Source organism: Tympanuchus pallidicinctus, unplaced genomic scaffold (assembly GCF_026119805.1).
Source record: "Tympanuchus pallidicinctus isolate F22 unplaced genomic scaffold, pur_lepc_1.0 scaffold12, whole genome shotgun sequence".
NCBI classification, from domain to species: domain Eukaryota; kingdom Metazoa; phylum Chordata; class Aves; order Galliformes; family Phasianidae; genus Tympanuchus; species Tympanuchus pallidicinctus.
In genome coordinates this window covers 2268870-2280525 of record NW_026294637.1, presented here as the reverse complement: position 1 = coordinate 2280525, position 11656 = coordinate 2268870, and the positions used below count along the sequence as shown (strand labels likewise).

At 37.6% G+C, this 11656-nt stretch overlaps 1 protein-coding gene across 4 annotated transcripts in view; it reads right to left on the bottom strand.

Moving 5' to 3' along the window:
* Positions 1-693: 693 nt before the first annotated feature.
* The window catches only part of DENND4A (DENN domain containing 4A), a 54504-nt gene continuing 43541 nt past the window's right edge, over positions 694-11656 (bottom strand). For all 4 annotated transcript variants that reach the window (XM_052672464.1, XM_052672463.1, XM_052672466.1 and 1 more), the window contains 11 exons: positions 10770-10980; positions 9682-9776; positions 8660-8835; positions 8407-8553; positions 7856-8066; positions 7374-7628; positions 6726-6843; positions 6521-6547; positions 5867-6029; positions 4654-4718; positions 694-4438 (listed from right to left, as the gene is read on the bottom strand). In XM_052672464.1, coding sequence (XP_052528424.1) covers positions 4302-4438; positions 4654-4718; positions 5867-6029; positions 6521-6547; positions 6726-6843; positions 7374-7628; positions 7856-8066; positions 8407-8553; positions 8660-8835; positions 9682-9776; positions 10770-10980 — 1605 coding nt within the window. In that variant the 3' untranslated portion in view covers positions 694-4301. The remainder of the gene's footprint in view (positions 4439-4653; positions 4719-5866; positions 6030-6520; positions 6548-6725; positions 6844-7373; positions 7629-7855; positions 8067-8406; positions 8554-8659; positions 8836-9681; positions 9777-10769; positions 10981-11656) is intronic.

Here is an 11656-nt window from a genome sequence, read left to right as displayed (position 1 = left end):
AGTTCCTGAGGCTTGTAGCTACTTTGTCATTACTTCCTTCTGCAGAGGTCATTTTCATCCTTTCAGTGAAAGCCACAATAAAGCATCTGATAAAACAACTGAGACTCTACACGTACATCTGAGACAGTGAATACAAAACATGTGATGCACACCTGAAGGGGTCCTTCTTGCTGGTCCTCTTAAGACTACTGGAGACATAACACTGAGCCTTTCAAGGAACAAGCAAAGCAGTAAAAGCTATTTCAGCATGCAGATGACAACAGGATTTGAGAGTTGCACAGCAGTCCTAAAAGAAGGCATACAGATAGAGTTCAAATTGTGATCTCATGCAGTATCATCAGTAAGCACAACTAATGCTAGCATATTACTTGGATTGACATGTAAAGAGAACGAGTGGATCTCCCTTAGAATGGTGCCACTTGTAAAAGCTAAACCAGAAACCAGACATGCTACAAGAGGGAGGTAAAGAAGAGTTGGCTCATCTCTGAAGCTCGCACACCACTCTTTCCAGCACTAACTCTTGCTGTTAGCACTGTCTTCTAGATGGTCACTATGGAAAATGCCACATCAACAATCGACAAACCCGAAATGTTTATTGTTAAAAATGCCTCCTGCCAGCAAAGAATGTAGCTGAGCTGCAGACACTTCTGTCATTCTAATCCAGCTAATAAAACGTTAATGAAAATAACCAGAAAGATTTTAAGATTTTTATTGACTCACTGTAAAACTCTTTTGGATGAGACAAAAAAATTTTGACGTTGTGAACACTGACTTGCATATTTTAAAGGAACTACAAACCGAAGCAAACGTACAACATACTGTATTTTTGGTAAATAAAAATTAAACATTACATATTTACAAATCTACAACCATTCATTTAAAAGTGCTGCTTGCAGACTAACAAAGTACCATTTTCAAATTGCAGTGAAATACTATCCAGAAATCCCCTTCTCTATTATTACTACTTGCATCTCCCGTTTTGCATATGAAGATTTCATATGCAGCAATTGCCTCTTCCTTGGGGTACAAATTGCTTAACTGGTCAGTGGAAGTCTAATCCATCAGGCTGTAAGTGTGCCAACAGCAAACTGCCTCAAAATGGGAACCAGCAGTGTCAGAGGAACAGCACCATTTCTATTCACATTTCACTATTTCATCTCCAATACTTATTCCAGTGGAACCATAAGTAAAGCAAAATATATATTGCACTGCAAATGTAAAACCTTTGTTTAAGGTTCTGACAGAAGCATTATTTTGTACACAAAAGGAGAAAATTCAGTTCATACAAAATTTTAAATTGAAAATATGTCTCAAATATTTATCCATCTTTGCTGTATTGGAAAATATACTCAAATTGCTTTTCTAATAAAGGACAGTGAGATTTGTAAACTGTTTCAATGTTGAACTGTACGAGGCCTAAAAATTATCCACTCATGGCCTGCATTTTGAACATCATTATGACATGAACGAGGATAACTTCCCCCTTAGGGTGTAATACTACTCCAGCTACATCTTCTGATAATGTTTCTACATGGGACTGACTTGCAACAGACTGTATAAAGCAATTCATTCAGTATAATGATTTCACTTGATGGAACACTACATGATATGCTAATTTAAAAAGCACACCCAAATAAAGCAATGCTTTGGGAGTGCCACTCTGAAGATGCAAGATTGTTCTAATGACGCACATACAAGTCCTCTTCACGTATAGACTCTTCTGATAATACTGACAGGACTGCTGACATCTGAATGAAGTGGCAAACTGGTTGGCTTTATAAACCTTAAAGACTGTTGGAAATACTTAAAACTAAGCTGGGACTAAAGGGAGGATGTGGGCCAAATTACAAGTGTTGCATCTATCCCTGCGCAGGCGCACGCAGCGTAACATCCTGTGACACGAGGGGCTGTTAGAGACAAGGCTCAGCTGCTCCTGCCAGACTGAAATAGAAAGTGTGAAGCTTGCTTCATAGCTCAGTACCTCTAACACAAAACAGCAGCTCTGGAAAAAGCACTTGCCTTCCTTCATGGCTTGAAGGTCCTACAAAACAGTGGCCGCCCCAGGTGGTGAATGATGTGGGAAACAGAACTGCAAAGAGCTTGGAGCACTACGCTGTACACATCACAAATAGGTATGAATCTATATACACTACTTTTACTTGGTAAATACAGTGTAGATACTGTACAGAGCAGAGCATACATGCACACTAACAGGTACTTATGATGAATATGTTATAAAATAATCTGCTATTTTTCACAATAGTTAAGAAGAACGAAGCGGGTACATGTTCACCCTACACTGATAGAATTTACAGTGTACTTGGGTGAAAGAGTAGCAATGGCTCATGCATGAGGAATATTTTACAAGTGTGACAGCATGAATGAGAGCTTCACAAACTGTTAAAATAAATTAAACATGAAAAATGTTGCTAAGTGTAACATTGCTAGCTCCACATCAGAGTGAGGGAAACTTCAAAACCCAAAACCCTCAGCTACACAGTTAGCAGCAGGACAGACAAGAGGAATTACCCAGTGACAGTTGTATCCAGCAAGATCGTGTTTACATGAAGATGCATCTTGCAATTAGCATCAGCATATACCTGCAGCTCTAAAAACTTTAAATCCTTTATCCTTAGGACAGCATTGTATTACTGTTTTACAGCGGACTGGGAAGAGGTTACAGAGAGCAGTACAGTAGCACTACTTCTCATTTAAGCCTCTAAGAGGCTCACTATTTATTTAGTAAATGTGAACTTTAAAGTTCATCTCCTTTCTAGCTACCTAATATTGCTGTTTTACTACGCTTGCAAACTAAAAAGATTTTTCTAAAAAAGATTCTGCTGGTAAGCAGACACATAAAGCCTATAATGTAATGGAACAAGTGGATATTTAGAAGCATTACAAAGGGAACAACCGATAAGAATCGGGGAACCATGAAGACTAAAGAAAACAAGGTGTTTGTTAAAGCCTTGCTTAATTTGGTTAGGGCATTTATAGGATTCAATGGCTTTTTTCCCACCCCCATATAGGACTTCTGATATTATCAATGTAGCCTGCTTTCTAGTGTGGAGCTGCTATGTGACTAAGAGTGAAATGTTTTTCGAACATTCTCAAACAAGAAAATGCACTCCAAAAGCCATGACTGCACCACAAGGACTGACATAGTGTTGTTCTTCATTGAGAAACAAAAAAGCTGTTTTGCTGTGAAACAAAGACGAGACATTCAAATTACATCTTACTATTCACAATATGCCTCACTAAGTTACACTCCCCGCATTTTCCCTGTAGCAAGGTTGTTTTACCTACTTCAGAAAAGTTAAAAGCTTTGGATTAGCATTATGCGCTCACCAGATTTAATGTGTTTCAAACACATCCACCAAGATACTGCATTTTTATGAAGAACTTGAATGCTGTCACTTGTTTTGTATAACATCCGTAATGAGGTCACGTAGCAAACGTCAACTGCTGAGATGCACTGACACCTTAAAATCATCTGTTGGACTCTTCAATATGCTACAGACTCTCTACGAAGCAGGGAGTGAGGGAAATGGGAGAGGAAGAGATTCCTACAGAGCGTTTTACAGAGATATATCAGTGTTAGTAGAGCTTTTCACCATACCTTCCTGCTGATTGCTGTGGTAATACGTTTTCCACGTGTGCATGAGAGAAATCCTGTATCTAGCATACTGTCTAGGTGAAGGTTTACGTTTTCTACTCTGCTTTAAAAAACAAATCACTCTTCAAAAGTAACTGCACAAGTTACTATAAATAGCAGTGTCCTGCAAAACAAATAAGCAATGTATTGCTTATGCAGCAAAGTCCATTTAAAATTCACTCCAGTAATTAAAAAAAATAAAAAAATATCAACTTACTATAAACAATTTAAAATATGTATAATACAACTTTGTATGCTCTTCATAACATCATGAATATTCTATGTAAACAATAAATTCTGAAGAATTTACTTAGCTCGGGTTAGTTTCAGTGCATTGTTTCTGCCCACCTGTTTTATATATATATTTTAATAAGGGAAATGTAATATGTTGTCCTAAGTTAGACAATTCTCTTTAGATTCTTCCTTTCTATACACTGATTTGCATAAAGGCTAGGGACAAGGAAATAATATTTGGCCCGTTTCTCACTCTGTCTATTGCCACAGTTGTAGACAAGCCCCATTTTTCCAAGGCCTGCTGCTGTGGTACATTCGTACATACATTCTCAAACACTGAAGACTGAGATGTTCCTTTTGACCGAAGTGGTTATTTTACACAGGTATGTCACTGCTTTTCATCTAGGTACATTTAAAGATATGGTTCTCCAAAGATCTTTCTGCATTCCATCACTCCAGTACTTGGTGGTCTATCACAGTTATGTGTATTCTTCACTTGATTAGCTGTCAGACGATCATAGGCCATTTTATACTCTCTGTCAAAAGCATCTGCAGAAACAGAAGAACAATCCCTACATATCTTGCTTGAAACCACAATGCAAATATAATGACAATTAATATGTTCATCAGCAGTAAACAACAACAAAAAGGACCTAGTATTTACTGCAGAATGACATGCATCTAAAACTATGTTTTTTGAAGTTGAAATGTACATACTGGTTCATACACTGTCAGTGCTCATATCAGTAAATAATAAGACTTACCTATATCAATGTTATCTCTTCCCAGGGCAACAAGAGAAAGAAACAGTATTTCTCTATACAGGCTCCTGAAATTGTGAAAAAGTTTATTTATATGCTAGTTAAAATTAAAAAAAATTAACTACACTAAGAATAGACTGAATATTTAAAGATTAGAATAATCTAAATTCTAATTCTAATCTAAAGATTAGAATAGTCTTTAATAATCTTGAACATCACTCCCTTTTATCACTTCCAAAACGTTGTCAGTGTTGACCTTTGGAGAATGCTCTGTACTCCCCAGATATGGGCATTGCTTGGGTAGGTCCTTGATACAACTCCCACCAGAGGAGGGGGTGTTGTGACAGGCCCCAGAGTGACGCACTTCGGCACTCAACATACCAGTGATTCAACCAAAAGAGCACCAGCTTAACAAGTATTCATCTGCCCCTGCTTCTCAATCCTCATTAGCCTTTCCTCTCAAGGGAGGAATACAGCGCTGCAATGTTATCGTGAGCCTTTACTTTACTTCTTTTTCCCTGGATTCATAAAGGAATGAAGCTATGTGACTACATCACACACTTCTCTCCCCACAGCCCACAGGTAGCTTATTCTTGGCCAAATTCTACCATATGTCACAGGTAAGGAGTTTGCTTTTTCATGGTAGCATAGAAACGCAGGAAAGCATACAACCAAATAAACACCTTGGAACAACTCCAGCTATTGAAAAGACTGCCATATCTTTCTATTAAAAAAAATATATATCAGTAAATCCAGGCAAGAAATACAAATTCACAGAGAAATAATTTCCACTGCTATCAGATAAAAGCTTCCTAAATAATAAAAGACTTAACCTATCCTCTCAGTTCTCCTTCTTCTTGAAGTTGAGAACTTAAACACCCTCCGCCCCCAGTAAATGCACTGTTGGAGTAAGTGGAGATGGCATTGGTTGCTTCTTTTTTAACTATAATTAATATAATCTGTAAGTATGTAACATTTAGTGGCAAAATACACATACTTCCAATTTCATCTACCATCATTCAGATGTAAGAGAAGTGGCTGTAGAGCAGAGAAAAAAACTGAGAAGTATTTACCAGATTGAGTAAAAACTTCAGAATACTACTGGAAAACTGAAGCCTTTCTTTAAAAGGAAAAAAACACAAACTGAAAATGCTAATATTGCATTAGCCTCACTGCTGTCCTAACTTGCTCCAGAATGGCATGTTTCAACTCTTACCTCTGTCTTTTAATATGTGGCCATTTGTTCAGTCTTTCCAATATTTGGCTCATTGGTCCATACACATCATTCATCTTAATACTCTTCACCATACTTCTCAAGAGTTCCTGATTAAAAGAGTCATCATCTTTTTGCAACAAATGGACCATTGGATACTTCTGGGCTGAAAAACATCAGAAACACTGTAAGAATAAACATATTTGTGTAAAAAGGTGTTTAAAAATGGTGGGATGCTACAGAACTGTGAAAACATTGGCGTATACGTACTCAAGAACAACAAACATTCACACAAAACAGCAACAACAACAACAAAAAAGCATATCAAAGAAAACTCAGTAGCTGCGATGGGCTGTGAGGCACATTTCCAGGCATGTGATCCAACAGTGGCAACAAAATTCATTGTAAGCAACTCCAAAAAAAAAAAAAAAACAACCAAAAAATGATGTCAATGTAAGTTCAGTGCATCACTGAAATACATTCCCTTTATTCTTCCCCTCCCGGTGAAGAAAAAGCCACTTGAGATAATGGTCAATGATTTGAAAGATACGCTGCAGAACTGAACTTGTTCAAGCAGTTCACTGCTAAATACACAACCAGCATCCCTCCCGAGACGTGTCACAAACTCAGAACAGAAACACCAAACTTAACACTCACTCTCAAACAAAAGAGTGCGATTTTGACCTGCAAGACAAGAAGTAGTATCATCAAAAATCAGTCACATATCTTGCATGAACCATCCAGAAATTTTTTTTCAAGACATTCTGAAGTTGCACAAAATGAAAACCGATCTAAAAAGACAACAAAAATACACACTAAAGAAAAGCAGACAAGAAAGACCCCCACAAGAAACAAAGCTTACTCTGAGCATTCCACAGAATATACAGAGGCTGTCTTGGATCTTGATGCAATTTCATGTTATCCCACAGCATCTGAATAAGAACATATTTACTGTCCTCTGACATACAGTTTCTGGGAATCTGAGCAGGAAAATATATACATGAAGATATTTTATTACAAAACAAAAACAATGACAGAAGACTTTCATATTTAAAATATTTTCAAATCTACAAGCTTTTTATTTTTAATTAAAACTGCTGTAAAAATCAGGTTAACAGGAAAAGCCAGAACCGAACAGAATGTCAGTGACATACAGCAAGTATTTTGTGCATCCTCCCACACTCCTCAAATCACAGCCCCCTTCTCCTCCTACTGCGTGACTTGCCACAAAACTGCCATAAAACCCATCAGAAAAGTATCTTTTTTGTAACTGAAGATCACAAACTGCAGTGTGATTGGTAAGAACTGAACACTTCATCCCACATGAGTACTGCTGAGTGCAGGTTCTGTAGCTATGCATACTTCCCCTCAGCCAACAAACACTTCACAAACACAGGATCGGGCCCAGTACACTGCAAGGCACGTTCCTGAGAAGTACTTTGATAACTAATGATTTCTTCCTGTGTGGGAAAACAAACATTCCTCACAAATCAATAGTTTGATTCCATACCTTTGAATTTTTATTACAGTGCTCAGAAGACAGTATCAATCCTGGTAAGTTGCTAGGCAAGTCCAAGCGCCTGAAGTACCATACCAAATTCCAGAAGACGATAGGATGATGATCTACAAAGTCTGCCACTGTTATTGCATGATCTCCTTCGTTTTCAAGTAAGCTCTCAAGCTCTTTCCATACTACTAGTGGACTGAGGTAAGGAACAGTTATAGGATCAGGGCTAGGTAAGCGCCAGTCTAGGCCCAAGGGATCCTAAGGTAAGAAAGGAAAAATGCCATTAATCGGAATGTAACTATCTTTACAGTGTCTTAAAAATACTTTTGTTTTCTAAGAGTTACAAACATTAGTTTAAAATAAGAAAACCTACTATTTCTAGTAACTTTGGACTGCAAGTTCTGTTTTCTTATTTAATACTTCTACATTTTTGGAATCTATTGCACACTCTACACAACAACATTTAAGGTAGAAAAACTACACACCGTTGGTCCTTGCAAAGTAGCAGGCAGGCTACCAGTAGGAATGATATGGTTGATCATCTGGTTTTCCTTCTCATCTTCCTCCAATGGACCAAAAGTACTGATACTCCTTGCTACAGGGTGACTTGCACATTCTGACCCAGAAGTATTTTGTCTTCTTCCTGAGGGGATCTGGATACTTCTGGCACAAGTATTGTCACTCTGCTTAGAATTGCTAGGGGAAAAAAAAATAATTTATGTTTTCCTCTGAGTGCTTAAACAAATACTGAAAAAAGCAGAAGAGCTAGAAAGCTCATACAACACAGCTGAGTACATAATTAATCTCACACTGCAAATTCTCCTGTCAGCCACTGTACTCACTCATGCTACAGAGAAAGTTTTACTCCCTTTTGCACTGCTAATAGACACAAATATCCTAAAAGAGTTCATAAAATTCACAGAATTACAGACACCTTACATGAATTTTCATATCACAGATGAAACTGAACACCATGCTGAACCTAAAAGAACCCAAGTAATTTCCATGTAAAAAGACAAAGAACACATGGGTTTACCTATCTGAATGTATGTCCTCTTGAACAGACATTAGAGATGTAGTTAGACCAGCAGTAGCTGCAGTGTTACAGGACTTTCCATTTGGATTTGAATAAAGTGATGGAAACTGTATGTTTTCTGTAGATGGACTGGACTTCAGAAAATAGCTGCAGGGAGAGAAAAAGCATTACCTAAAAAAGCCAAAAACAAACAAAAACCCCAAGAAACAGAAATGCTGATCATTCAAAACTGAGAAAATTCAAACATTATTACCGTCCAGGCCGTCGAAGATCTCTGATTTCTATGCTTAAAAAAGGCAGAAATAAATTGCCACAGAAAGGACAGGTGGTATTGAGATTTGAATCATCTGCTGTCCAACCCGCCATGATTTCCTCGTCATGAACCAAACAGTCACAAGTTCGGCATCGTGAACAGCTTGAGATAAGGACCTGCATGCAGCAGATGAAGTAAGTTTGGAGAATGTGGAATTCTGTTACAAAGCACTTAAAACAGAACTATTTCCCAAATCCTTGCTCTTGGGTAAATACTGCTCATTACTTGCATACAAGCCACAGACTCCCTTGCTTCAGGTTGGAATAGTTGGGTTTAAGTGTATGTATTTCAGAACAATTATTAGCTAAAATCCAAGCTGTAACAGCTGGAAGTTGATATGGTAAAAGACTGGAACTAAAGCTGAAAGAAGTATGATGTGCAGAAAGAAATTTGGATGGATTGGTTCAACTATAACAAATAGCTAAGGTGTATTTATTTAATGGATGTAGTTCCGAATCCCAGTCTAAGTGGGTTAGTTGGCTCTTTTATGGCTTCTGAGAATAAGTCAGACTGGGTAACTAACTTAGTCAATATTTTTATTAACAATGCGTTACCTGGAGTGACTGCCAGTACAATAGAAAAAAGAAAAGTGAAAGTGACTGGTCATTAACCCACATCCACTGAAATGAAAAGCAAACAAATTTATAATAGTAAAGAGTAAAATTATCTTTCTCAAATCTCCGGTAAGAAATAGCCAGTTATCTACTCTGCATTTCTAAATGCACGGAGCTATTTAAGGCTTGTTATTTTCCACTTTTTATATATAGCTGGGCAAGGGATTTACATGCCTAGGCCTCAATGGTATCCAGTTCTCAAACTCTTGAGAGTTGAAATCTACTCTGTCACAGAAATACTTATCTTTCAGTGAGGGTTAGTTTTAAGATTTGAACTTTAATGGAGATTTAGACAGCATTTATATTTAAAGACATGTGCCTTTACTGTAATGATAAATCCTCCCATACCTCCATAGCGTAGTTCTGAAACACACTGGTACTACTGGTACTACAAGAAGATATCAACTCAGATTTGTCAGGTAAAGGAAACTTGGAAAGAGAACCTAGTAAAAAAATAAAAATAAAAACATACAAAGTATTAATTTTTCCAGAATATGCAATTTTAGTGAACTGTTTTTCAGGTCAAACAATACTGCAGTTGCAAAACATGTGATGGAAGCAGCAAGTCAGATATGCTCAGAGAGAAAAATGCAAAGCCGGAGCATAAGGCTGCCATCTGCCCAGCACCAACACCAGTGAAAATGCAAACTACCAACAGAGGATTTCCATACGCTCAATTTTCTTACAGTTGGTAGCTTGGCAACAAGGTTTACAGATTAAGTAATTCATATCCACCCTTTCTGTTTGGATAAAAAATGAAGAAGAGCAAGAGGTGCTTCTTGTGATTGCACATCTCCCTGAGTCTCCTTTTTGCCTCACTAAGTGAGACAGGCTCCCCTCTGCCTCAGGACATTCCAGAATCCTGTCTATCATGGCAACCTCTGCTGCACCTCTCCAGTTTCCTCACATGACAGAGAGTAGGGAGCTAAATCTGGACATGACTTTGTAGAAGATAAGTAGAGGAATTTAAGCAGCCCGTCTTTTCATCTTGATTATGCTTAAAACTACTTCACAGAGACATTACTACAGAAATGGATGTAAGTTTACCAATTCTACATTGCAGAAAAAATACATTTGAAGTCTTTCTGATGATCAGCCTCGATGACTTCTAGAAAACGTGATGATTACAAGAACAGTGAAGGGGCTGAAAGATCTAGTTTGCACAGCTGCAGCACCAAGATACTTACTCAGGGCCAGGATGTCACTCTGCAAGTTATTCTAAAGGAAACACCCCAGACAAGGTTCCACAGTAAAAACGTCTACAGCTATGGATATGCATACATGAGTAAGAGCTCCCAAGTTGAAAGAGAAAAGTACACTTTTTCCCACAGAAAGGATTAATATCTAAGATGATCCCTAACTAAAAATTACGAAAGAGCTTCTACAACTGGAATATGTTCAGATGAATAAATGCAATGCAAAGAGCTGTCTCTTACCACACTGGTCAAATTGCTTTGATGAACCATCGTGAGAAGCTGAGCTTTCCAGGCTTGTCCTGCTGAGGCCAATTCCCTTAATTTCTGATGTAGCATTCTCCTGAGGAGAAGCGCTTTCGAAGTCATTGCAGACATCCTCATCAGTTAATGAAGTAGATTCTGAGTCCAGAGCTCCAAGCGATGAAACACTTGCGCGGTCTGAATTTTGGTCCTGAGACAAGAACACAAATTCCATTGAGAAGAGGAAAGGAAAACAAAAGTATTTCTGAAAATAAGTGCCAACTTATTTGCATCAAAGTCAAGGCATGAATCTACCTCTTCAGAAAGTCATTCAATTCAGATCTGTATTCAGAACCAACATGAAACAAGGTGCTACATGAGAAGTCTTTTGTAACAAAAAAACCTAATTGAAAACTTAAACATTTTAATCCTACAATATTTTCTTATTTGTGTCATAAAAAGTTACTAGCAGTTGCAGGAACAGGTCTATGATGTCATGTATACGATTTAATTATTCTCGGATTAGTTTAATCCCATCAAGAGAACAGCAAACTGCATCTGTTTTCATTCCCAAAATAAGGGAATGAAGTGACTTTTGGTTTGAGTTGGTAGCAGCAAGGATTATTCTAACCAAATGACATAAGTGCAAAACTAGCCTTCAACCACTTCAGTAATTACTTAAGGAATAAAAAAAAATTAAAATCCATTGATGCTTTCTGTAGAATAACTGTTTGAATCAGTACAATAATATTAGGGCACTGGCAATTTAAACATAATTAAAACAACTTAATGCATTTACCAGGGTGTATGTCATCTGAACTGCCGATTCACCACATAGGATTCCGGGACTAAAGATTCACAAAAGTTTTTCATTTCTTTAAATGAAA